The sequence below is a fragment of the Paramisgurnus dabryanus genome, chromosome 10 (assembly GCF_030506205.2).
Source record: "Paramisgurnus dabryanus chromosome 10, PD_genome_1.1, whole genome shotgun sequence".
Classification (NCBI taxonomy): domain Eukaryota; kingdom Metazoa; phylum Chordata; class Actinopteri; order Cypriniformes; family Cobitidae; genus Paramisgurnus; species Paramisgurnus dabryanus.
In genome coordinates this window covers 17389885-17417874 of record NC_133346.1, presented here as the reverse complement: position 1 = coordinate 17417874, position 27990 = coordinate 17389885, and the positions used below count along the sequence as shown (strand labels likewise).

The 27990-nt window shown below is 37.2% G+C and overlaps 2 protein-coding genes across 3 annotated transcripts; both read left to right on the top strand.

Moving 5' to 3' along the window:
- Window positions 1–100: 100 nt before the first annotated feature.
- On the top strand, window positions 101–9651 carry letm2 (leucine zipper-EF-hand containing transmembrane protein 2). 2 transcript variants are annotated; one of them, XM_065290524.2, is made up of 11 exons: window positions 101–438; window positions 1295–1364; window positions 2038–2461; window positions 3001–3144; window positions 3244–3381; window positions 3547–3750; window positions 4623–4742; window positions 5532–5651; window positions 5952–6053; window positions 6192–6257; window positions 7731–9651. In XM_065290524.2, exons 2-11 carry the CDS (start codon window positions 1318–1320, stop codon window positions 7782–7784), a joined length of 1419 nt encoding a protein of 472 aa, XP_065146596.1. In that variant the 5' UTR covers window positions 101–438; window positions 1295–1317; the 3' UTR covers window positions 7785–9651. The 2 variants fall into 2 exon arrangements, with proteins under 2 accessions (XP_065146596.1, XP_065146597.1); XM_065290525.2 differs by lacking the exon at window positions 6192–6257.
- Window positions 9652–11010: 1359 nt separating this feature from the next.
- Window positions 11011–27952, top strand: LOC135779707 (STE20-like serine/threonine-protein kinase). Its single transcript, XM_065290526.2, has 17 exons — window positions 11011–11352; window positions 13697–13861; window positions 13952–14000; window positions 14227–14376; window positions 15687–15759; window positions 17043–17237; window positions 17499–17673; window positions 18561–20483; window positions 21438–21568; window positions 21640–21763; window positions 24964–25143; window positions 25245–25374; window positions 25494–25618; window positions 25717–25902; window positions 25986–26111; window positions 27051–27164; window positions 27569–27952. The coding sequence occupies exons 1-17, from the start codon at window positions 11203–11205 to the stop codon at window positions 27683–27685; spliced, it is 4113 nt and encodes a 1370-aa protein (XP_065146598.1). The 5' UTR covers window positions 11011–11202; the 3' UTR covers window positions 27686–27952.
- The last annotated feature ends 38 nt before the right edge of the window (window positions 27953–27990 follow it).

The window sequence follows — 27990 nt, the reverse complement described above, 5'->3', positions numbered from 1 at the left end:
CCCATTCTGCGGATTGGCCAGCGTTATCATCGCATGCCGCTTGTTTATTGGTGTTCAGCGCTGTCAATCACGCCTCTTCTCTCATCGGATGATCCTCCTCTGTAGGACAGTCGGTGCAGACTGGGGCATCGGAGGCGAACGGTACAGCTGGGGCCCAGTAGAAAATCCAGACAAAGCTCAGTCCATCATTACGAAAATAGTAATGTATACGTATATTTAGTTTTTACCTTAAGGATTGCCATATCGTCGTGAATGGATTATATCGTATCGGAAAAGATCAGTTTTTCGCCCGTGCGGTCGCCTCCAAGGAAATTTGACCCCCAGCTGCAGGAGGAGCGCTGTCGAGCCGAGCACCAGCGTCATCCGATCTGACACCATATTCAGTGCGTACCGGCTGAAACTGCAGTATCACCGCAAGACGCGGACGTATTTCTACAGGTTGGTTTTGTATTTATTTTAAATAAAGTTTCAAATAAGTTAGCTTAACTGTTACGCTGCCGTTGCCCGATACTGTTTATATGGTTAACGTTATTCATTAACTAAAATAAAACAAAGGAACTACCCGATAATCTTTCTTTGATGTAGAACATTGTTATAACCAATATGTCCACAGATAATGACCTATAATAGTGTAAAGTTCTAGGTAGTGAGGGTTTTTGACGTAAGTTTACGTAAAGTTAATGCTGGGGGTCGTGTGTCACAATCAATGTTGTGAGTGTGCGGCCTCTTCTGTGGCCTTCACTTCTGTCATAAAATCTAAACGTCTTTGCTTACTCGCAAAACAATTTATATTCATAAAGGTTTACACTAATACATTTGGAGTAAAATGTAAGTTAACAGTAAATCTAGAAGTGTACACTCGTTAAAGTGACGCATGCACAACGTACAGTAATATTCACAACAGATGGTTGTTGGGGACAGTGTTATAATCGGATTTAGATAACGATAATACATTTCAAATGTATGTATGCGGAAGCTTTTAGTTACTGTTTCGTCTATTAACATCTATTTATGTCAAATTCGCGCAAATGTTTGGCCCTTTGCCATGTTTTGCTCTTGTTTTAGCAACGCATGTCGCGAGAGTAAACACGCGAGGCCCGATCACGTGACCTTGTCGCACGAGAGTTATTTACAGCGCATTGTGATGCGAGGGTGTATTAACCTTATTAAAAAAGTTATGCAAAACGTATTAAATCTCTACGTGAATCTTGTTATTTGCATGACTTATTTGTTACACTTGTTTAACTAATGGTTTTGCCATTTTTTTTCTAATGTGAATATGTCTTGTTTACAGGACTTCTCGTTTCTGATCACATAATGGCAGTGTTTAGCTCACAGGTGCTTCTCGCCGTTTCAAGATCAAGGTGAGGTTATCATCCATGTTACTCCTGCTAAAAACACCTTTTTAAACCTTTGTGATCTCTTTGTACAGAGTATTTTTTTTACATTTTACAAAACTTTATGCTCATTTGAAAGCATCTATTGCATGCAGTTAGCTGACACAGAACAACTCGCCTGACATTTTTACAAAAAAATATTTTATTAAGTTTATTAAACTGCTTAAAATCTTACATTCACAAAATACTTTTATTTTGTATTCTGTATCAGTTGCACTACAGTGTTCCTGTTGCTCAATTGCTATAGCAGTAGCAGACTTCTATAGTAGCGCACACATTAATAAAATGAAGAATGAATGCCAATTAAGTTGCTTTGGATAAAAGCATCTTCCAAATGTAAATAATCCTAGTTGGTCAAATTTTCTCTATACAAAGAGTCACTTTTTTATTCTAATGCACATCATGCATATATTTTTTGGGTGGACTGGTTGTAAATGCCTACCTACACCCATTTCAAAACACAAAGTGAAACAATGTGTTCCTTTGCATACTTATCCGTAAGATGAGTTCAGTTCATTCTCTGTGCTGATGATCAACAGCATGCCATGGGTGTTGATTCCAGAACATTCCTTACATTTACTGTGTTTCAAACATCGTAATATAAATCATGTTGAAACATATCATTCTGGTTTTCTTACAGGGGATCCTATTTGCTTTCTAAAAGAAATAGTTGTGCCTCGACCGCATGTATACGCTACCACTCCGAGTCTCTCAGACGGGCCGCTCTCACAGCCAGATACCCCCGGCAATTGGACCCCTGCTACACTTCCAGTTACATCCGCTCAGTTGCAGCCGCACGTCCACTCCACAGCTCCTGCACGTGGCTACAGGAGGTGAAAGATGCAGCTGCTGTATCTGATCCAACCAAGGGTGACTCTGTCCCTGCTGCCTCTGGCACTCAACCACCAGCGGTGCCAAAGAAGTCCCTGGGACAGAAAGTCCTAGATGAACTCAAGCATTACTATCATGGGTTCCGTCTTCTGGGGATTGACACAAATATAGCTGGCAGGATGGTCTGGAGGTTATTGCACGGGCAGCAGCTCACCAGGAGAGAGAGGAGAAGGGTACGTCAGTATGGATTCACTTGGGATTAGATATTGCCGGGTGTTTTTGGAGCTAGATGCTACTCAAAATAGAGTGTGAGAGCATGCTATAGTATAAAAATGGGATTAGATAGTAATACCATGTTTTTTTCAAAATATGTAGTGAAAAATCAAGGTTTTACAGTGGTACCAAGTTTAAAAAAACATGTTTTTATGGTTTTATACTTCAGTCTCCGAAGCACAACAGTACAGTGATGGTATCGGATGGTATCATGGTACTGAATGTACCGTGCCAAGACAACACGCCATGGCTGTTATTTGTTGACGTTCAAAACAGAACATTTTGCGTAGTGTTTTGATAATCCTGAACAATTCAGCGATTAGTCAGTGTAATGTATCTGCTTAAGGATTACATAACAAAAGGGTTAAGGTGTATAAATTACATTTTAAAGAGGGTGCAGCTGTGTTAGGCCAAAAACTGGTCCTTGTACTCAGCTGCTTTTCTCTCACTAAGCTTTTGTTATGTTTATGAAGCAATCAAATATTCATTGTCTCCACAGCTGATGCGGACATGTGCCGACTTGTTTCGGCTGCTGCCCTTCATGATCTTCATCATTGTTCCCTTCATGGAGTTTCTGCTTCCCGTTTTCCTCAAGCTTTTCCCAGAAATGTTGCCTTCCACTTTTGAGACGGAGTCTAAAAAGGTGCGTTTGTTTTTTTTAATCGTCATTAGAAGTGTATTTTTTATACAGTCATATTAAATTCAAAGTGTAAAAACATCATACGTTTTTTTTTTCAAACAGGAGGAGAAACAAAAGAAGGGTCTTGCAGCAAAACTGGAGCTGGCCAAGTTCTTGCAGGAGACCATCGGCGAGATGGCCAGAAGAAACAAAGCTAATGTTGGAGATGAAACACAAAGGTTCTCAACTTACGTACAACAGGTGAGCTTTTAAATGAGACATTTTCCCAAATGAGATTGAGTCAAACAGGACTGAATAATACGCATAACAATGATTTTGTTATATTTATGTCTTACAAACAAACACACATATTTGGTGGATAAGATCTGTAATGTAACCTTTTTCTTGTGATGTTTCTTATTATAGGTGAGGCACACCGGTGAACAGCCCAAGACTAAAGACATTGTGAGGTTCTCAAAGCTTTTCGAGGACGAGCTGACGCTGGAGCATCTGGAGCGGCCGCAGCTGGTAGCGCTGTGCAAACTGCTGGAGTTGCAGCCCATCGGCACCAACAACCTGCTGCGCTTTCAACTCATGATGCAGCTGCGCACCATCAAGGCCGACGATGAGGTGAGACGAAAGCAGACAGCTGTCACTGAACCCCGAAAGTACAGTTTTATTGCGAGATTATTTTTTTAACAAACGATGTGCTAATTTTAAAGCCTCACCTAAAATGAATGTCATTGGCTGACTCAAATTCTTTGGTTTTGTTTTATGTGAAACATGAATTATTTATCACCTAGTCTGTGAAAACCCAACTAAAGTCATTATTTGGAGAATTTTGCTGTTTTCTACATAAAATCATCCTATTAAGTGTGAAAATATAACCTTTATATCTTGAATATTGATAGTGAGTAAGGTCATCTGTCAGTCAAATTAATGACTTAAATCAAACTTTGATCTCATAATTGGATTATAAAATCTGGATTTCACAGAAAGGGTCACAAATTTTCATGAATTGTCATCTTTTCTATGCAATTATATGGGTGTAGTTCAAGGGCTGTCAATCTCCAAAATAAACAACAAGGCTATATTTTTTGAAATCATATTATACCCTACTGTGGGAACTGACTAAAACTGAAGTGGTTTTGGATAAAAAATCTATAATAGCCATTGGTTATTTTTCACTTTTATCACATGGAAAACACTGTTGATTTTGACCAATCGAGAAGCAGTTTAGGAAATGCGTTCAAATGCATTGGGCAATGAGTGATGTGGATCTTATCACATGACTGAATTTTGGTTCGTTTCAACTGGTGCGGACCAGAGCAATCAGTGTGGTGTGAAAAGGAACCAAACTGCTAAAAAGTTCCAATGTATCATTTTTTGCTTTTGGTCTGGACCAAATGAACCGAACTACAGATGTGAAAACACCCTTAAAAGGGTAATTTAGCTTTGTCTATGGTTCATCTGTTGTTGTTTCCTCTCTTGTCGCTGTGCAGATGATCTCCACTGAAGGTGTTGCTGCAATGAATGTAGCAGAGCTTCAGGGTGCCTGCAGGAGTCGTGGTATGAGATCTCTGGGTCTGACCACAGATCAGCTCAGACAGCAACTTCAACAGGTGTGTGCACAGACCAGCCTAACTCTATTGTGAAATAGATATTATTGTACTATTTTGCTCACACTTTAGGTTTCACACATCAGTTTTGACGCTGTGTGTGAAATCCATGCAAGTATTATATTCTAATTATTTAGACGCATCAAAGTTTTAGTTGACTCATTGATTAAACACAAAAATTACTTTCAGCTCTGTTTTCACAGGTAGAGTCACATTTTAAACTATTTTAAAGGGACACTCCACTTTTTTTTTAAATATACTCTTTTTCCAGCTCCCCTAGAGTTAAACATTTGATTTTTACTTCTTTGGAATCCATTCAGATGATCTCCGGGTCTGGCGGTACCACTTTTAGCATCTTAGCATAATCTATTGAATCTGATTAGACCATTAGCATTGCGCCTTAAAAATAACCAAAGAGTTTCGACATTTTTCCTATTTAAAACTTGACTCTTCTGTAGTTACATCGTGTACTTAGACTGACAGAAAATTAAAAGTTGCGATTTTCTAGGCAGATATGGCTATGAACTATACTCTCATTCTGGCATATTTTGCTGACGTAACATGGCTCCAGGAGGCGCAATGATATTACAATAATAGTACACTTCAGTGTGTTGATATTTGGTAGATGATAAAATTGGAACAGAAGATCATAGAGACTTGGCCACTTTAAGACTTGGGCAACCACCCTGTGTCTTAAATATAGTTTATATTTTCCTTCAAATGTAATCTGAATGATTTTGTTTGTATCTGGATTTGTTTCAGTAGATTTCATTCATGTTCTTTATTTCTCAGTGGCTGGACCTCCACCTAAAAGAAAACATCCCACCATCACTTCTGCTGCTCTCTCGTGCTATGTACCTCACTGAGCTCGCTCCTAAACCCCCCGTCATCCCACCTGTGCCCAAACTAGAGGTATTAACAGTTAGTATCCAATTTAAGGACTCATAATTTTCTCTTTGAAGAGATTGAAATAAATGTTTTCCCTCTGTATAATTTGTTGCTATTTAAAACAATAACAATATCGCAACATTGACAGCAGCTGTGCTGCTTACCTTTGACCTGATGGAACCTAAAGCAAATAATGCCTAGGTGTGCTTTCAGACAGAAATGCAGACTAGCATGCACACAGCTGATAAGTTATCACTGTTTTGTCATTGTCACTGTTTCCGTATGTATTATGTAATGAGCGCTCTGTTTATTTTCGTACCAAAGAAGGCTATTACTCCTCCTGTGGAGAGCGAAACATCAGCCAAAGTAAATCCACAATCTCTGGAGGTGCTGGTGGACTCTGCTCCTGTCATCAAAGACAGGAAGGTATGAATGCCATTACATCATTAGTCAGTCATTATCTCAGTCTCCTAGCATCTCATTGGGTTATTAAGTATTACTTGTGTAATAGATAATCCTGTCAAAACATTGTATATCACTGTTAAATATTTATTTATTTGTTAGTCTGAAGAGTTGCTGGAGAAATCTAAAGTGTTGGACATGCCATCCCCAGAAGCTCAGTTAATACATGTAGGTATTTCTTTTTTTTGACCAAACAGAATAATTGGTTCAGAATTTGTGACCACCTCAGATTTGTTAGTGCCCTTTTTTTTCTTTGTACATTTGACAGTTATATACAATGAAATATGAAAGCTATATCTTTGACTACAGTCAAGAAATCATGGTGCTTACAGCTTCAGTTTATTTATTTTTTATTTTTAATAACACATCTGATTTTTCTGACCTGAAGGAGAAGTATTTAGTTAAAATCTGTACATGTTTGTAGTTATCCTGCAAAGTGAGGGTTAGAGAAAAAGCTGGTTATTCAAAAACTAATAATGGAAAGTGTAATAAGCTTTACAATTTTCATGCAAGTTGTTTTTGAGGAAAGGAAAATTAAAACCAACAACACAGTAATGAAGGAATGTATATTTGAAGAGCTTCGTTGCAAAACGAGATAACTCGGTTTTTAACATTTTTGTCAAAACATGTTTATTATTATGTTATCATGTTATTATTTTGTTTTATGGTGCTACTTAGCTATATTTTTTAAGTTATGAAGGTTTGAATAAAAAAACCCAACTGCAGTTGAATTGATATTAATTGGAATGCACAACCAAAAATCAAGATTTTTGAAGAATAAAAAAAAAACGGAGTTATCTCGTTTTGCAATGAAACTCTTCATTTATAAAAAAAAACACAAATAGGAAAATATATCTATTACTGTACAGTTTTATTGCCTATATATTATTTTCATAATTCGGACCAAGACAAGTTTAATTTTCACAATATTTAAAAAGTATTAAATTTTTAACAGTTTGTATTTATAACCGTATTTATGGTAGCCATTCGACTCATATAAAAGAAATAAAAAATGTTATGCAGATCCCCCATTTACAGACAGCTGCAAATGTTTCATCCTTCTAAATAAGGTTTGTGCATAGCATGAATATATTAACTCATTCCCTGCCAGCTTTTTTTTATAAAGTTGCCCACCAGCATTTTTGTGATTTTTCACAAAAGTTTTACAAAATGAAAATTTTCTTGAATAAATATATAAACATACAAATACATAAAATAAAAGAAAAGACCTTCTGCTTTTAAACAAACAAACGGAAACGAGAAGAAAATGTTTAATCCTACCTTAATTTGTTCTCTCTCTTTTAACTTAAATATGAGTATGTTTCTTCAAAAAAATTGCTTTTTTTAAATAAATTTTGTTTGAGATCAAGTTCAGAAGGATGATAAAAATTTTTTTGAGTTTAAAATGTTGTTAAATTAGTTTTTGCTTCAGTTTTTTATAAATTGGGTAAGAGCGCCATCTAGTAGCAAAATTACAGATTACCATAAAAATCCATTAGGGAACTCGTCAATGGCGAGGAAAGAGTTAAAGGGGTATCCATGTAACTCATCCTCCATCTCTACTATTGGCGTTAATATGTCAGTTATTTGTTGTTTCCATCATATCAGGACACTAACCCTTCATCTGTTTTGTCTCATCAGGCTAAAGAAGCAGAATTAGCACAGAAGTCCAAGATGAGTGCCAATGGTTTGTGAGAGAGGAGCTCCTGATCACCACAGTAAACCTCATTCTGTCAGGAAAAGAGGGTAGAGGATCTAGTTTGGTCTTTTCCTTCGCTGTTGCTGTTTGTGCTGGGGATCTCTCTTACAGTCCTGGAATTCACAGGCCGTCATCCCACTTCTGTATGTCACCTGCAACCACAGAAAAGAAACCGTTCGCTGGGACATGATGGATACTACAAAGCAACCATCACATTCTCATAAATGGAAAGACATTGGTTTGTCTTGAGACTTAAAAAACTATTTGGGTGAAATGTCTCACCCCTTACACTCCAATCCAACACGCTTGACACGGTTACGGCCATTTTGGATTTGTTACCTCGCTTGGATTTGACAAAATCTGTAGATTTGTAAGGAAAAAGTGTTGATAATCAGTCTGACCTGAAAATGTGTAAGGAACTCAGACCTGCATTTTTTTGTTTGTTGCTAAACTTCATGGTGTAAATTTGTAAATAAATTGTAAAATATACCTGCATATTATTTAGAAAAGTGCTGATGAGTGTTGGTCTAAGACGTCATTATTTTATTACAGTGAATGTGTACGCTAGCGTTCTTGATTTAGTTTGGCAGATAAATTGTTAATGGCCCAATATGTATTTTTTTGCTCAAATTCTCTTGGACAAGAGAATATTTCATTCACTCCTTCAGGAGATGTAATGGTGTAGCAGTTACGCCACACCTGCCTATGGCAGACTCTTCAGTTTGGCACAAATGAAATATTTAGGTCATTATAAATATACGTTTTCCTTAGCGGAAATACTAAAGTTTACGTTTCATCAGTGAAAGTCCCCAAATGTATGATTTGTATAAAATTTTGATGATTTTGTTTCACTTTGCGCTGGCTAAACCACTGGCAAATAAATATATAATATGGAAATAAGTTACTTTTATAAACATTGATGAATCCCACAGATGTTTAGTTTGTATTACCCTAACCCAACTGTATCTTAAACCGAATTTGTGACCACCTCAGATTTGTTGGTGCCCTTTTTTCATGCATGTTTGACAGTTAATGAAATATGAAAGCTGTATCTTTGACTACAGTCAAGAAATCATGGTGCTTACAGCTTTAGTTTATGTATTAATTTTTGAATTACACATCTTCATATTTTAATTTAACTTTTCCTCATTTTTATCAAATTGACCATTGTTCAATTTGAAAATATGTCCTGGTAAACTTCATAATTATTTTATTTCTCAAATTTGAGGATAGCCAGTTTATCTTTGTGAATTTAAATACAGACCTTAGAAATTGTACAATTGGTAATTATTACCACAATTTCTGTTTTACAGTATGCGCTAAATTTACTAAAATATTGTACTTCTTTCAATGTGAAAAAGTTAACAACACCTGGTATTTTGACTGTACGCCCGAATGCTGTTCAGTTGTTTATTTGAGACCTTCAGTGTTCTTTTTCTTCATTTTGATCTAAAAATCAATTTAAAGAAGCTGTTACTCCTGCATTCCTCAGATACGTTGTTGAGTGGAGTATTAGATTTGGGATTACACTGCTTATATACCATTTTGGTAGTACTGTACACATAGCATGAGGTTGGTCATAAGACTCCTTAATCTCTGTGTCCTGTGAAACAGCCTAACTGGTTTAAAGCTTTGATCATTCTGTACACTTTTTGGGTGATCATCAGTAAAACCCCTTGTTTGTGTAAAGATGATGTGCAGTCATTTTTTACACCCATAGCTTTAATGCTGAGGAGTTTAAAAAATGTATGGCATTATCTTTGAGAAATAAGTTGTTTTTTTCTTTTTAACACAATAATTGTTTCTTGACTGGAAAAGTGCATAATAAAAACAGGCAACCGTTTATATGTTAGCCTATATAAAGCATCTTTAGAAGTCCAATATTCTCAGTTTGTCACAAAAAAAATGTGTTATTAACCACATTTGAATGATTTCCGGATAAAACCGCCAAGTCAATACAAAAAATCAAAATCTTGGAAAAACAGGCAGGATTTTTGCTCTCAAACGCTGGGGGCGTGCCCGCTATCGGCGCTGAAACCACTCCCACTCGCTGGAAAGCTGCTGGATTCATTGCTTGGAAAATGTGAGATTTGATGTTTTGACACATTTGCTGTTACAAAATAATTAAAAGAAATGCTTAGTTGTTTTTAACTCATGGTGGGTCAAAAATTGATAAACTCAACCGTTGGGTTATAAATTAATCTGTAGGTTGTTTTACACGCTGTTTTTGCTATTTTTTTTTCAACCCATGGTTGGGTCAAATATTGATATTTTCAAGCTTGATTTAACAAAACTGTTGGGTTTGTTCCCTCTCTACCCAACCATAGTTTAAAAATAACCTAGCATTTTTTTAGTATAACTAAGCTTCATGCGGCGTCTCAATAACCGACAGCCGGAAGACGTCAAAGTGCCGCGAGAGCGATTTAAAAGTAACTCCTCCGTATGATTTCGCGAATCGCTCTCACGGTACTTTGACGTCATCCGTCCGTCGATTCTTGTCGCGCCGCAGGAAGTCGAACTCATGACACTTGTGTGAACTCGAAGGGAACTAAATTACTTCATATATTACTTCATATATCAATCGCATATGGATAATTTTTAGTCCATTCCTATGTATGGATCCTGTAGGCCAGTGGTTCTCAAACTTGACGGGCTTTGTGCCAGGGGTGGCCCAGTTTTATTACATTTTATAAAATATATTAATTTATCATACATACTACATTGTATAATTTGATATATTTTGTTTAATTCAAATGTTATGTTTTAGAATGTTTTATATGTCATCAATTTCTTTGAGGGGGCATGAATGGCACAAAGGGGCACCGCACACGACTCAAGAGGGGGAACGCCGAGTTAGGTTTTATGATGATTTATCTCTCAGTGAAACTGTCTCAGTGAATGTGGTACTAAAGTGACATCTAGTGGTTAAAAAAGAACATTACTCAATTCATTCTTAAAATATCAGTAAACACTGTACAGCATACACTACACACCGACTAGTAGCAAATTTACATACAATGCAAAAAAGATTGAACACAACATAAAGAACATCAAGCATCTGTGTTTCCCCACAGTTACATTATGACTGGCTGCCCTTACCGTAATAAAAACATTACAATACAGTAGGAGGCCTGGTGCACTTTTCTTACAGACGTAACGCACATCCTACACATTATTGTGGCCCATATTTTTGAAGGATGTGGTCGCTACTTGCAGCTTCCTGTCGCACTTTGAGGTGCACACAGAGGAGAGATGTGACAATCAAAAGCATCTTTCCCAACACAGACTCAAACTTGCAGTTGTTATTCGACGATTTTGGCATTTTTTGTTTCCTTCCACTTTGAAAGAGGCATTGGGAACTTTAGAGGAACTGGGTTTTTTAAGAGGGAGGGGTGAATTTAGGTGGAGGGAGAGATGACCTCCCTCCTGATGCGAATCTTTCGGCTGGGTGTGGAGAAAAAGCGGATCAGGCACTACGAAAACCTAAAGAGGGATGTGGATCCAAATCAGACGTGGGACACTCTGGGAGAACTGGGAGATGGAGCTTTTGGGAAGGTGTATAAGGTCAGAGATCATTAAACAGCATCCATTGTTATATTAGTCAGTCATGTTTAATTGTTATTGAATTATATAAATTATAGATTTGAGGTACATAAAAATGATTGCACGTTTTTGGGACTTCTGTACTGATATGATTTGACCTCATCTTTAAGGAAATCCCTACCACTAAAACTTGGGTTTGAGACGAACAAGCCGATTTAAAACGAGAATTTAAATATAAATGAAAATATTTTTGCATAGACTACCATTATTTCTTCTCTATGCTCATACTAGCTGTCAAAATAAACAGTGCTGTTACATTATAATAATTTCTTTATCCAAACACAGGCCTTTTAATAGGCTACTCAAAGAAAATACCTTGAATTAAAGGGAAAGTTCACCTATAAATTAACCTTCTGTCATCGCTTACCCTCAAGTTGTTAGAAATTTGTATATATTTCTTTGTTTTGCTGAACACGAACGTAGATATTTTAAACAATGTTTGTGACAAAATTGTTTTAGAACACATGTCCATAGTATTTTTCTTTCCTACTATGAAAGTCAGTGGCGCTCCTGTTTTCTGCAAATATCTGCCTTTGTAATACAGGTTTGTAACATACAGGTTATTTATACAGGTTAAGTTTTATTACTTCATTGTTTTAATTTCATTTAAATATAAAATATGGAGAGATTTTTGATATTTTGATGGATGGTGGTTTTTCAACCTGTGCTTGTCTGCCGTCTGTGAAACCATGAATGTTTGTGTGTGGATTGCAAGATGTTGTAGTTTAGGTTTTTAATATAATCACAATATTACTGATGCCATTACTTGGTCTTATATGAAGTAGTACAGTTGATTTAAGACAGTATAACAGGCATATGTATGAACAACGCTGATATAGGTTTCCAAGGTGACAGATTATTTGAGTTTAGGGCTATGCTGTGGTTTGGCAACTTCCTGTTAAAGCAAAATTGAAACATGGCTTCCTGTAAGCGATTTTCAAGCTTACACATCAAGCTCTTGTTTACTCGATCCCTCTCTGAAAATCAGTCATACCTTACTGAGCACAGAAATCACAGAAATCCTTTAGCAGATATGCATTTAAATGGTCTAGTTTTTCTCTTTAGGAAATGTACAAAATGATTGATTCCTCCTGCACAGATTTTTATTTTATCAAATGCTCTCTAAAATTAAAACATCCCTCCCTTAAGGGGACATATCATGAAAACAGGGGCGTTGCACAAGACCTTGGGCCCTACCCTAGTCCTGATGGGCCCCCATGCCCCAACCCCAAAATATGTTCCAGACTTTTCAAGGGCCCTCTTTTCCTTCGTGGCCTGGTTTTACCCCCAGTCTGACACCCCTTCATGAAAATTGGATTTTTTCTATGTTTAGTGCTATGATTGGGTCCCCAGTGATTCTATCAACCTAGAAAATGTGAAGAAGAACAACCGGGTAACTTAGTTTTGGTAAGCCATTCTCTGCAAGCATGTGAAACAATAGGACATTGAAATTTGGCTCCCCTTGTGATGTCAGAAGGGGATAATACTGCCCCTTAATCTGCACTATTCAACCACTGTACTGCCATTTAGTGCAGAGATCAGCTCATTTGCATTTTAAAGGACACACCCAAAAACCTAAGTGGCAATTTTTTACATGCTATAATAAATTATCTATATGATAATTTGAGCTAAATCTTCACATACATACCCTGGGGACACCAAATATTTATTTTACATTGTTAAAAAGTGTTATGAAATATCCCCTTTAATATTACCTGCAACCAACTAGCAAGTACACTAACAGAGAAAAATTGTCAAAAAGAGTTCCCTAACTGTCACTGGGGCAGTACCCTTTTAAAAAAAGTATAGCTTTGTACCAAAGAGTGTATAGTAGTACCTCAGTGGTACATATTGATACACAATCTATGCATATCTATGCCTAAATTGTTGATATTTGGACCTTTTTAAGGGTTCTGCCCCCTGGACCATTTTTCTAACAGTGTAGTTTAACATCACATTGCTTTTATGTAACTAAACAAAAAAGGCACAAGCCCTTTGATACGATTGACACACTTCCTGTTTCCAATGAAATACATCAACGCAGAACACTTGTCAAGTAGGCTACATTAACATATTTTGATGAAAATTTCCATCCACACATTTTATCAAAAGTAACTTCCACATTCAAGGTATACATGTTTAATCAGCATGTGTGTTTCCAGTGAATCAAACCTATGCCCTTTTATCTTATTTTTAAGATAAACAACTTGTGCATAGTAAAAATCTTTTAAATTTCCCAACTTTTGTATCATTCTATTAACATGATTAAATATGACAAAAGCTATGTTATATTTAATGAACCCAGGCTCATAATCAGACGACGGGGGTCGTGGGTGCTGCTAAAGTGATCGAAGTTCGCGGTGAGGAGCAGCTCGATGACTACATAACTGAGATAGACATCTTAGCGGCCTGTCGTCATGGCAACATCATCTCTTTGCTGGAAGCCGTCTACTTCGAGGGCTGGCTGTGGGTGAGCCATCTCACCTTAATGGAGTTTAACCCCTCAAATGTTTATTTGTAAGAGTATTGAGCTGAATTTCTGTACGTCTCCTAATTTCAGATCATTATTGAGTACTGCCCTGGAGGAGCCCTTGATGACATCATGTTGGGTGGGTGTGGCTTATATTCTTAAATATAAAGGATTCTTTGTCAGGCTATATGGCTTTTTAGAACCTTTTAACGTTTACAGAAGATTTGTTTTTGTTGCACAAAGTGAGACGAAAGATAAGAAATAAATGATTCCTTTGGGGAACCAAACTTGTTTTCGCTGTGAAGAACTGTTTTCGCACCTTTATCATGTGTTATAATGCTTCATATTTACTGTATGTGTTGCAGAACTGGAGCGAGGTCTTTCAGAGCAGCAGATCAGTGAGGTGTGCTGTCAGAGTCTGCAGGCCCTGTCTTACCTACATCAGCATCACATTATTCACAGAGATCTGAAGGCTGGCAACATTCTGCTCACAATGGAGGGACAGGTCAAACTTGGTACATACTTTATATGCTGCTCTTATGGGACACTATATACACTCTTAAAAAAATGCAGAGTTATTTTCAACCCAGCGTTGGGTCGAAAAGAGACGCACGCACCTGTGGGTTCGATTGACCAAGGAAATGTTTATATTTGACTCAGCAATGTGTTAAAACGACCATATTTAACAAGCATATGTTAAATTACAACCGAACGGGCTGTGTTCGTCCCTTTTGAACCAACGCTGGGTTATAAATAATACGTGTTTGTGCAATTTCTGTTGACAGTGCAACTGGCTTTACTTTATATACAAAAGTGTCACATAATTCGTTCAGGGGCAATTTCCTGGACAGGGTTAGATTAAGGCCTAAATTATTTTAGGACATTTAAGTAGTTTTTACAAGCAAAAAATAAGAGGTGTGCATCTTGAGACGAAACAGCAGCACTGATATATGTTAAGATATGTCAATGCGAGGTGTTTTTGAATTAAGGCAGCTCAAACATTTAGTATGGGACTATGATAAACCTATCTGGACACGGGCTTATCCTAGTCCCATACTAAAATGCATGATTGAGTTGCCTTAATTTCAAAACACCTTGCATATTTTAACATATATCAGTACCATTGTTTTGTCTCAAAATGCACATCAGTTGTTTTTTGAAAAAATATGTATAAAAACTACTTAAATGTCCTTAAATAACTAAACCTAGTCTTGGATCCAGGATTAATCTAAACCCTGTTCGAGAAACCGCCCTATTAAGTTTTAAACATGCTGGCCTACTTTTTTACATTATTACTACTATTATTATTATTTTTGTTATTATTATTTAAATAATAATTTTTGCTGCTGTGTCTTGTATCTGCCCCGCCCCCTTGTTTCCTTGTTAATTATTCATCGTTGGTTAACTCCCCTCACCTGACCTTTCTCTTGTTATGTTCTTTAGTTTTCCCTATTTAGGGCCTCAGTGTGTCTTGGCCTGTGCTGAATCGTTTTATATCGTTTGTATGTTTGGTTTGTTGCATTGTTGAAGAAAGTAGCCATAGTCAAGTCAGTTTTGTGATAGTGTGTCATAGTCTTGTCTATTATTGTTATCTGTTTTTGTCATGCCTGTTTCCCCCACGTGGGCCTTTGCTTTCCTGTTTTAAAATAAACCCTTACTTGCACTTGGGTCCCATTCTCTGTGATTCATGACAATTTAATCAAATTTTGTATGTTTTGCCCTTATAATAAAAAACATGCTGGCCAGTATGGCTGCATTTCAATAAATACTGTATAGTCTACATATGTTCTCTATCTTACATTTGTACTTTCTCTCTCTCTCACAGCTGACTTTGGTGTGTCTGCAAAAAATGAAAATACTCTTCAAAAACGGTCAACTTTTATCGGAACACCATACTGGTAAAGCTTACACCCTTAAAAATGTTGAAATGCTTGTCGCCATCATAGTCTACATTAATAAAAAAAAATAAGCTATAAAGGGTTCAGTGATGCCACAAGAAAATGATTTTTGGTTTCCTAAGAACCTTTCAGTCAGTTTCTTAAAATAATAATTTATTTATCTTTTCTAGTCTGTGTAATACCGAGCTCTTAAGATGACATTGGAGTAAAAAAATCTAACGTTTAGTTTCATGTGCTCACGTAAAACATTCATGTTCTCACGCGAAAACTTCATGTTCAGAATTTTTTTTACATTTAGTTTTGCGTGCTCACATGAAACTTTCGCATGCGCACGTGAAAGCAAAAGTTTCAGTTTCACGTGAGCACGCGATAGTTTCACGTGCACGCGCAAAACTAAACTTGGAGTAAAAAAATCTAAAGTTTAGTTTCATGTGCTCATGTAAAACGTTTATGTGCTTACGCGAAACCTTCATGTACAGAATTTTTTAAAGTTTAGTTTTGAGTGCTCACATGAAACTTTTGCGTGCGCACGTGAAACTATCCCGCACGTGCGCATGCAAAACTAAACTTTATTTAATTTTTGCTCCATGTCCCCTCAGGGGCTCCGTAGATAACCTTTTCTAAGTAAGGGATAATTTTTAACAAATGCAGCATTTTATACATCTTCCGCAAGACGTTTAAAAATTTAGTTTACCCATTTGTAAATATAATGTCATATATGTTATTAAAAGACATGCTTATATTTAAGTACCTGTACCTGTTAAAATGATTTGCAGCATCCGTCATGACTGGCCAATCAGAATCAAGCATTCTAACGAGCCTTGTAACAATTACAAATAGTCTTTAGTAGAAAGATTCTGTGGATCTTGACAATTCTTTCTGTTACCATACAGCCAGAGAAAGAACCATTTAGTAACCTTTATTTTTAGAAGCGTGTCAGGGGTCTGAAATAGTCAATGGAAACGCAAGCTTGCTTTCACACACTTTCGCACGTCGCAGCCTTCTGAAATGTGTTTGAATGCTTATAACACAGTACAAGTATTTTCCACAACATTAGTGCAAACCGTCTGTTCTGGTCTATGGTCAGTTTTCTCTTTAAAGTTGACTACTCTCACTGCAAAGCAAACGTTAAAGTCAGTTAAACTATCAACATGTGTATAGCTAAAAAAGTACAAACATTTAATGGTAACTCTATTACCATTCAGGTTTCTCATCACCACAGTAGCACAATGAGACAGTGCTTGCTTTGTCTCAGCACTTTCCTTACGTTTTTGTCTTTCAAGGATGGCACCAGAGGTTATCATGTGCGAAACATCGAAGGACAATCAATACAGCTGTAAAGCGGATATCTGGTCACTGGGCATCACTCTGATCGAGGCTGCTGAGATGGAGCCCCCTCATCATTCTCTCAACCCCATGAGGGTCCTACTGAAGATCACCAAATCTCCACCACCCACGCTCTCCCATCCTCGCCGCTGGTGGGTGTGCACTTCTTCATGTGCTCTCTCAAGAAGCAAATCTTCTTTTGCAAGGAATTTTTGACGACGGGCTGTTGATTTATTCGAAAATAATGCACACCCATGGAGTCAACTATTCCACTTATACTACGGTTACCATAAACATTGCTCTGTTGGTTATTTTAAGACATTTTATCTAAAAACAATGCATACCTGTGAAATATTTCTCAACCAATCAGAATAAAGAATTTATTAGCCCCATGGTTTAATATATTTTACCAGGTCAGCCCATTTCCAAGACTTTCTGAGAAGGACACTGCAAAAGAACCCTGAGGCACGCTGGGGAGCCCAACAGCTGCTGGCTCACCCTTTCGCTTACGCGGGTCGTGATGGGCGAGCTCTGAAAGAACTCATCGCTGAAGCCAAAGCAGAGGTCACTGAGGTCATTGAAGCTGAGGTAAATGCACACCAGTGTCAAATAAAACCAAATCTTCCAATCAGGAAACATCTAGAAAACATCTAGATGTTCTTGTAGCTCTTCTTGTAGGACATTGCTTTAGCAACGCAACAGTCATGGGTTTGATTCCTTGAGAAAATACATAATGCTAAAATGTATACTTTGAGTTGATTTGGATAAACTGGTCCGCCAAATGCATTAAAGGGATAGTTCGGCCAAAAATGATATTAAACCCATGATTTACTCACCCCCAAGCTGTCCGAGTTGCATATGTCCATCGTTTTTCAGACAAACACATTTTCGGATATTTAAGAAAATGTTTTAGATCTTTCAGTTGATTAAATGTAATGTTACGGGGTCCGCGACCTTCAAGTCCAAAAAAAGTGCGTCCATCCTTCACAAAATAATTCCAAACGGCTCCAGGATGATAAACAAAGGTCTTCTGATGGTATCCGCGCAGTGTTGTTGTAAAAATATCCATATTTAAAACTTTATTAACTAAAACACGGATTACCCTCAGAAGACCTTTGTTTATCATCCTGGAGCCGTTTGGATTTATTTTGTGAAGGATGGACGCACTTTTTTTGGACTTGAAGGTCGTGGACCCCGTCACATTACATTTAATCAACTGAAAGATCTAAAACATTTTCTAAAATATCCGAAAATGTGTTTGTCTGAAAAACGATGGACATATGCAACTCGGACAGCTTGGGGGTGAGTAAATCATGGGTTTAATATCATTTTTGGCCGAACTATCCCTTTAAAATGTGGATCTTATCCAGACCTCTTTGTTTAGTTTAACAGCTTTACCCGAAATATCTAGTACTGAAAGCAAAAACCAGCCTGAAAAATTCATGTGGTTTAATTTCCTTGTCTTTCTTTTGCAGTCTTTGTTGGACCTCCAGTGTTCTGTGAATGAAACAATCGCCGCAGTATCTGATCAAACACAAGCAGAAGAACCAGAAGCAGCTGAAGAACAAGTAGCTCAAGAACCTGAAGTTCCTCGGAGGGCTTCTGTTCCAGATGCTGTTCCTCAATCTCCCACCAATTCAGAGCCTGAGGTTAAAGTGACCCGCCGGGCGTCCCAGGTCACAGATAAAGCGCAGAAGAGGTCAAGACGCCTCTCCGTCCCTGGAAATCTGCTTTCATTTCTCTCCCGTCGCAAATCTGGATTCTGGGGTGAAAATTCACCTTTAAAGGGAAATAAAGATTCCAGCGCAATGGAAACTGAAGAAAAACCTTCTCTTGTTGTAGAGGGAGAAAACAATGACAGCACTGACAAACCCGAGGAACAAACGTTTGACGTAGTTGATGGTAAAATTAATGAATCTGCCGACACCAAAGACGAAGAAGCTAAAGAAGAAACTGACATTGAGGAATCCAAAAATTCACATAACCACATAAGCACACAAGCAGATTTATCTGACAAGGAAACACTAGATCTTACCAAGGAGGACACTGACCATGATACGGACAAAAATAGTAAAGTGAAGTTTGACGACTCTAAACAAATGTTTTGGAAGTCCCTCCAAACTTCTATTCATGACACAGACGCACTTCCTAAAGCAACACATCCACAGAGCACACTGGTTACAGCACTTAGTTTGGAAACATTAATGTTTAATAAAAAGGACAAATGTGAAAAAAATTCAAAAAATCAATACCTTGATTTGGCCAGTCCTTTGAATACGTACACTTCCCCTTTTATAGTAGACACGAACGAATGCTCAGCTGTCGAGATACCACCAGAAAACTTAAAGCTTGAAGTAATTGATGTTGAGGTAAGTCAACAGACAAACGAACCATCACAAAATGAGCCTGATGAGGAAACAATCACAGTTGAGGAAGAAAAACCTGAGGTGGAAGAACCAGCAGAACTGGAAACAGATGGTGGATCGCTCAATGAAATTAAAATGGAAAGTTGCGAGGAACTTTATGCAGAAACTAACACAGCAACAGAGGAAGAGGAGCAGCCAAGCACCGCAGAAGAGCAAAATATCATTGAGGTAGAAAATGAGGATTTGACCAATACACTGGAGGAAGGACGTGAAGATGTGGACTCACAAAATGAAAATAATGAAAAACAGGTATGTGAAGACGGAGAAGAAGAAGAAGAAGAAGAAGAAGAAGAAGAAGAAGAAGAAGAAGAAAAAGTAGTAGTAGAAGAGGAAGTCAGAGATCTTAAGGGAGAAATGGATGCAGTGACAATTGAAGAAGAAGATTTAACCACCAAAGAAGATGAGGTTGATCACGAGGATCTCAAAATTGAAAACAGCGAGAACGTAAGACAATCAGAAATGGAAACAACCACTCAAAATGAGATAAATGAGACAAATAGCATTATTTTACACAAGTTAGAACAACAAAATACAGAGGAGACCAGTATTGAGGAGGAAATGAGTGGTATTGAAGGAGAAACTGTCAGTGATGAGGTATCAAAACACATCAGTAAACCAAATCACTGTTCAATTGAAAAAGAAGATTCTGTGAAAGATGAACAAACGCTTCAAAGTAATGATACTGAACGTATACAGGACATAAAAGAAGAGCAATCAAAGTGTCAAAGGGATGGCACAACAGAAATCATTGTACCAAAGCCAAAAAAGCAAGTGATGTTCGTTCTTGAAGAGGATGATAAAACTAAAGAAAATCAAACTGAGGAAAACAGTCTTGCAAATGGCTTAAAAGATCAAGATTTCAAACCAGTACATGTGGGGTCTAATGGAAACACACCTAAGGAATCTGATGAAGACACAATTGCACCTCTTTCTCCAAGTACAGAACAGCCACTGTCTCCAGGCTTTGAAGTGGTGAGTTTGTAACAAAAAAGTGACCCTAGCAATTCAGGTTACGGTCTCATAATCTATGAGGACCATCAAAGTTTGATTTCATTTATTGATTTCAATCTTTGACATGGCCTCACTCAGTCAATATTAAACGACACATATTATGCCCATTTTTACAAGATGTATTATAAGTCTCAGGTGTGCCTAGAATGTGTCTGTGAAGTTTCAGTTCAAAATACCACACTGATCATTTGTTAAAACATGTCCAAAATGCCCCTATTTTCGTGTCTGTACCTTTAAATGCAAAAGTTAAACTAGATCTGATTCCTGTGAATACAATAATATCTTTTGGTGCATTAGCACTACAATGTGCTAACAAACACATTTAAAAACGCTTTGTGTAAAATTAACCAGTCAGTCCAGTCTGATCCCACGAGAATTCGTACATATTTTACGAGTTGGCTAATTCGTATGAATTCATACGAAGTTAATTGTACAAGATGCACGATCCTCATGAAAAAAGCAACAAAACCCCGCCCCTAACCCCAACGTCACAGGGGTCAACGTACAAATGTGGTCGTATGAATTAATACAACTTAGCCAACTCGTAAAATATGTATGAATTTTCGTAAGACAGCGTTGGTCAGTCAGTGGCCGTAGACGGGGCTTTGTTTTTGTGATGTCACATAAACAAAATAATCAAAACAGCATGCTTAATGAGACTGCTTTGGTTTAATTGGGATTATAAAGAAAATTGGATTTTTTTTATTTGTAGGGTGGTTGTGTTCACACACTGCCAACACGAGTTTATGTCCAAACCGTTTGCATAATTTGTGCCGTTTAAAGATATCAAGGTTATATTTATCACAGTATGTTCTTTACGTTATGTTGGATGATTTTATGTAGAAAACAGTAAGTCACAAAAAATAAGTTTTCACTGGCATGGTCACAATGAGTAAACTTTTAATCTCAACTCAGGAATCACAACCAAGCAGGCGAACAGTAAAGAAGACCAGGAAATTTATGGTGGATGGTCGTGAGGTCAGCATCACCACCTCCAAAGTGCTCAGTGAGAAAGACAGGGAGGAACAACAAATGCGCTACAACAGGTAACAAACGGTCTTTAAATATTACACTGGACTTAAGGATAAAGTAAATCAGATTTTTTTTGTGTTTGCAGACGGCAGGAATTGCGTGCATTGAAGCTCTTGCAGCGCGAGGAGCAGAGAGAGCATGCACAGCTGGAGCAGAAACTACAGCAGCAGAGGGAACAGATGTTTCGCCACATCGAGCAAGAGATGACGGTATGTCATAATGCCACGTGTACCAGACACCTGTGATGTCGGTTTGTAGTTTAAGACATGCTAAAAGGACACATGCGACCGAATACCAGCTAAAGTTAGTTTTTGTGTTTTACTATAAATCATATACAAGAACAAATCTCATAATCTTATTATTAACCTTGAGCCTGGATTTCACAGACAGGGTCCCATGTAGTGTTATATGTTTCTATTTTCATACAAAATAAGACAATAACAGACATTTTTAAGCAAGTAAATAAGATCAATGTTGGTTTCGAATCTTGCTTTCGAAATAAGATCAATGTTGCTTTCGCAATGTTTTTTCGAATCTTCAAAGCTAGATTTGCTAATTTTCTGAATATAAAGTGAGTCATTGCCAGTATGGTGTTGTAGGTGGTTTCCAGGACATGGTGCATCTGTAAAGTTTGGGGGGGGGGGGGGTGTTATTGCATTGTTATGGAGTTGCTATGGAGATTTCTAGGTTACCTACAGGCCCATATTGAGTCTACCCCCAAATCTCTCTCCAATAAGCCACACACTTTTAAGATATCACTAGCACTGATTCTTGAAACTTTGGCAAAAACATGTCCCACTAAGAAAAGTGCTAATTCTGTTGGAAATTAATAACATTTTCATGAAGAAAAAGAATCAATGTTATAATCAGGGGGTCCTTTGCACATATGTAAATTTCTTTTATAGGTTTATTTTTATTAATTTAATGATTGTATGCTGGCCCATTGCCTACAAAATCACCAGTCCTCTGTTAAGAGATAATCATTTTAACTTTATTAAAAATGTCAAAAGTAATAATTGAATTGAATAATATATTTACCACATGAAAGGGTACATTGTAATATGTATTAAAAACTACAAACAATGAGTTTTGAACAATATTTACTATTATTTTGTGATTGCTCAAAATGTGTCCCACATATTCGTCACCACAGTCAGATATTTATAAAAAGCAATAAAATCAGTCAACTACAGGGTCAACTGCATTCCTGAGGACCCCATTTTCAAACCTTCAGCTCTACTGCATGCTTTAAGATCACTCAAGCTCCTGTATGTTTGCTCTTTTCTCTTAAACTTGTTCATATTTTTGGACACTGCTACTGTGACAACCATAACATGTCAACACCATCATCTTTGTCAAAAAAATATTAGATTAGATTATGAAATAAATGTATCATTTTTAAGAAGAGGTCTGAAGTAGCTAGCAACAGAGGGGAAACAAGATGGCTAATGTGAACAACTCATCTATTTCATGTGAAAGAGTAGGTTTTTGTCACCACCGTCAGGTTTTCTGTCTTTTCTGTCAGGTTTTATGTATTTTAGGAAGTTATGATTTGATATTTGTTCATCACAGTGCTCAGGATTGTTATTTTTTGGACCAAATATTTGCATAAAGTTTACGCAAGAAGCCATTGACTTGAGTGGTATACATTTTGGAATAATGAGGCCAATGTCACCACCGTCAGATTAGTGTCACCACCGTCAGACGTAGGTTTATTTGTTTTAAATGAATATGCTTACAATATGTTTCTTCAGTGCTGTTGAGTTATTAAAGTTATAGTCTCTTTTAATACAAAAAAATGTTTATTAAATAAAAAAAGCATTACTTTTTTCTATTTAGGATTAAAGTAAACGTTGTATGAATAATAACTGGAAAAACGCCTATTTTATGAAAAAAATACAAACAGGGGAGGTTGCACCGGTAAATTGCTGAACAGCCGAAGAAGACCTTGGTCTACAATGATATACCTTCAGATTTTGTAATTTAACTAACTTTTTTTTTCAAAATTTAAACCTGTTTTATCCAAATTCTCAAGAATCACTGCTATGTTATTGGCACATGTACAATGAGACTAAGAATTAGTGCACTGTTGGAAAAAGATAATCATATTATGCACCCCAGCTGTAACTGGGACAGTACCCTTTAAAAAAGTACCAATATCAGGAACAAATATGTATACATTTGATACCAGTATGTATCTTGGAGGTACTAATAAGCAGTCTTTGGTACCAGGATGTACCTCTGAGGTACTAATATGAACTCTTTAGGTGCAAAGCTGTACTTTTTGTAAGGATACAGCCACGATGACAACTGGGGTACATATTTTGACAATTTTTTCTGACAAAACCCTGATGGTTTTGCCTTAACAACAGTGTTGGGTGTAACTAGTTATTGTAATTTGATTACTTTTCCTTGAAAACGCAAGGGATTACTCTTACTCTTATTTTTTTAGTATTTCAATTACAGTTACTTTTGATGTAATTGAACCAAATACTGTGTATGGACTGTAGATCAAATATATATATAATACAATAGTAGATTTAACATCAACATTTAAAGTATAACATTAAAATGTATGCTTTTTATATATCCTTCTCACTTTAAATACTTTGGTGAGTTAATAAGAATAATGGTAACACTCTAGTGTAGTTTACAATTCTCACTATTAAAGCAACACTATGTAGGTTTTTTACCTTTAAATAATGTCTCTAAAATTATTTCAGTGATAGAACAACTTTTAACTGGACAAATTGTACTGTTGCTGCAACCTGAGCAGCCTCCAAGCTGCTACAAGCACACTCTGAAAGTGGCGGTGGAGGGTAGGAAACACAGCCCCGCCCCTCCCCCTGCTTGCAGGAGAGTGTCTGATACCAGGCACTGTTGCGCTTTTCAACCACATGGGGGAGCTGTAAGTCATTTTTACATGGAAACTACATAGTGTTGCTTTAACTGGTTGGCTATTAGCATTACTATTACTGGCTGTTTATTAATATTAAAAAGTGAATATTAATGCCTTATTCTGCAAAACCTTACTTTACAACCTTAATCCTACCCAATTCCTACCAATACATAAACTTAACAACTACTTTACTAAGTATTAATAAACAGGAATTATATTGAGCCAAAATCAAGTAATAGTTAGTTAATAGTGAAAATTCAAGCTTCAAAAGTGTGACCAGAATAATTTATGTACCGTTCTATGATTAATTTGAGCCTTTTTAAGTATAATTTTTTTGTATCATTTACTAAATAGGATTTAGAATGTTATTAGTAATAAGTAATTTAATAATTTTTGGAGAGAGTAATTTGTACAGTAATCTAATTACATGATATAGTAATTAATTCCCATTTTTTGAGTAACTTACCCATCACTGCTTAACAAACACTATGAATGTCTGCCCGGTTGCAGGGTAAGAAGCAGTATTATGACGGCGAGCTTGAGAGGCTTGAGAAACAGTACCTGCAGCAAAGCGGCCAAATGGAGTCAGAACACACAGCCCGACTCAGGGAGGACGCACGGAGACTCAAAGCCCAGCAAGAGAAAGAGCTGAGCCGAAAGAGCAGTACATTCAAAGCTGACCCTAAAGAGGTGTGGACCAATGCATTCACACACAGATTCAGGATCAGATTTGAACATGTGTAAATAGTCATGAACGTGGGAGAAATATACAATGAATGTGAGTGTTTCAGGAGCAGAGATTCCTGCAGAAGCAGCAACAGGAACTGAATGAAGCTCTACAAAAGGGCGTACAGGAGCATAAGAGGAAGGTGGCGTCAATGGAGTGGGAGATTACAGCCAAATCCCAACAGCTTAAGCGAGGTATGTCAAAAAGTTGCAATTTTAACATGCTATAATAAATTATCTATATGGTGTTTATATGGGACACCAAAGATTTATTTGACATCTTAAAAAAGTCTTGTAAAATGTCCCCTTTTAAGCTCGTGAAGCAGTGATTTGGGAGTTAGAGCAGCGCCATCTACAGGAGAAGTACCACCTATTCAAACAGCAGGTGAAGGAGCAGTACTCCCTCCAGAGACAGCAGCTGACCAAAAGACACAACAAGGTTTCTTCATTAGTTACCTCCATTAAAGCATCCCGTTGCTTTCTATGTTTTTGCATTTTATCCTGACCTTTTTTATTTACGGTTCTCTTATGTGACAGGAAAAGGAGCGAGCATCTCGGTTCCAGCAGATCCTTCTAGAAAACCAGAAGTCATTGCAGGCCCAGGAAAGGGCTTCCCTCCAGAAGGCCCAGAAGGCTGAGGCCAAGGCCCATTTGCAACAGTTCAAAGTGGAACTTAAGAAGGAAGGCCTAAGCGGTCCTGAACATAGACAACGTCTCACACAGGTCTGGGATTTAGGAAAAGCATCTGGAAGCATTGGCTGTAGATTAGTGTTTAAAACTTTTTCTTTCTGGTTTGGCGCTTACAGTTTTTGTCAGAAGAAGAGGCCAGACAGAAGGTGGAGAGGCAAAGTCTACAGGATACTCATGACAACCAGCTAAAAGCTGTACAGGAACAATGTGATACCAGTAATTTTGACCTACAGCAGCTACAGGTAGACCTTCTGTACATTTTGTAATGCAATGTAAGACAAAAGTGTCTGACAAATGCAAATATATAAATGTAAATATATGTATCACATATATCCGCTGAAGTAAGTTAAAGGAAAACACCACAGTTTTTCAATAAAAAAACTATGTTCTTACCTCAACTTAGACTAATTAATACATACCTATCTTTTTTCAATGCATGCACTTAATCTTTGTACAGCGCGTCGTGAAAGTGTTAGCATTTAGCCTAGCCCCATTCATTCCTTAGGATCCAAACAGGGATGAATTTAGAAGCCACCAAACATTTCCATGTTTTCCCTATTTAAAGACGGTTACATCAGTAGTTACACGAGTAAGTATGGTGGCACAAAATTAATGTTTGGTGGCTTCTAAATTCATCCCTGTTTGGATCCTAAGGAATGACTGGGGCTAGGCTAAATGCTAAGACATTCATGACTTGCTGTACAAAGATTGAGTGCATGCATTGAAAAAAAGTTGGATATGTATTAATTTGTCTAAGTTGAGGTAAGAACATAGTCCAATATTGAAAAACGGCGGTGTTTTACTTTAAGAGAACCAATGGAAAGTAGCTTAAAGCCTATCTGGAGAAAGATGCTTTGCATGATGCAACTGGCAGCACAGTTCTCCAAAAAAGTCACAAAATTTGTCGCAAAATTTTGACAGTAACTTGACAAACAACTGGCATAAACGAAGTTTAGGACTCAGTAGGGTGGGTTATGGGGTAACATGAAAAGACTACAATAACCATGGATTGGACTACAACAGGAAGTGACATAATTAACCTAATACATAATAAAAGACAGATACATGACAGGATAATTATTATATTTATTATCACACGTGAACGTGTGCAAATATACTGAATTGCACAGAGTGCAGTGTTCTCATTTATGAAAGATAACTTTGTGTGTTTTGTGCATTAGAATGAGAAGCTTCAGGTTCTTGTAGACATGGAGAAGAAGAAGATCAAAACTCTAGAGGACGAGCACACCCTGGAGCTGAATGAATGGAGAGACAAACTCGCTAGCAGGAAAGAGGTGATGGATAAAAATTAAATTTGTAGGACGTTTAAAATACTAGGGGTGTAACGATATTTCACGATACACACTATAGTACCTGTCTGATATCGATTCTGAATCGCAAGGGCGATATTATGCACAACTATTTCATGAGTTGTTTATAACATTGAAAATGTGAAAAAAGCAACCCTCAAATATTTTTTATTATCATGAAAGTACCTGTAAATGTTTGAAGAATAGCGATATAAATATGCTTACACATTTCCTGGAGCTGCCTGTGTAATGGTACTTCTTCTGCAGTGCATATTGATTTTCTGCATGGGAGCGCCATCTGGCTTTTGGATTTCCCCATAATTCATTGAGAAGCATAGCAAGCATTATCATTACACCCCTATTAAATATATGACTGCTGTTGTATGCAGGTGTTGGAAGAAGACTTGGCTCGCAGGCGTCGAGAAAAAGAGGGAGTGCGGAGGAGAGGCAGTGAGCCTGAAATGCGTCGCCGTCCAAAGTTCTTCCACAACCTGAGCTTCTCCTGATGAAGAACGGAAATACACTGAACCTAAACCCAAGTGTCTTTATACACTGTATGAGATTGGGGCTAGTTGTCATTCGGGTTCTTGTAACTGGTTAACTGGGTAGCTGTATGGTTTTGAGTTTGTTTTTCAGACTCAAATTGAATTCTGTGTTCTGTCTTCCAATGTTCAGAAGTTTATCTGTAAATGTGTTAAAAACCTGTTAAATTTTTTTGTAATTGTACTTTACAACCCAAAAGTAAATTTGTAAATAAACATGTTTTTGGTGGATTTGTGTGCAACTGTATTATAATAGAGTTACATCACCA

Excerpts from the sequence above, each read along its gene's own strand:
- LOC135779707 (XM_065290526.2), top strand. The coding sequence starts at position 11,203 with ATGACCTCCCTCCTGATGCGAATCTTTCGGCTGGGTGTGGAGAAAAAG. Across the intron at positions 15,760-17,042 it reads TTTATCGGAACACCATACTG|GATGGCACCAGAGGTTATCA; the intron begins GTAAAGCTTACA and ends TTGTCTTTCAAG. Across the intron at positions 27,165-27,568 it reads AACTCGCTAGCAGGAAAGAG|GTGTTGGAAGAAGACTTGGC; the intron begins GTGATGGATAAA and ends TGTTGTATGCAG.
- letm2 (XM_065290524.2), top strand. The coding sequence starts at position 1,318 with ATGGCAGTGTTTAGCTCACAGGTGCTTCTCGCCGTTTCAAGATCAAG. Across the intron at positions 1,365-2,037 it reads CTCGCCGTTTCAAGATCAAG|GGGATCCTATTTGCTTTCTA; the intron begins GTGAGGTTATCA and ends GTTTTCTTACAG. Across the intron at positions 5,652-5,951 it reads CACCTGTGCCCAAACTAGAG|AAGGCTATTACTCCTCCTGT; the intron begins GTATTAACAGTT and ends TTCGTACCAAAG.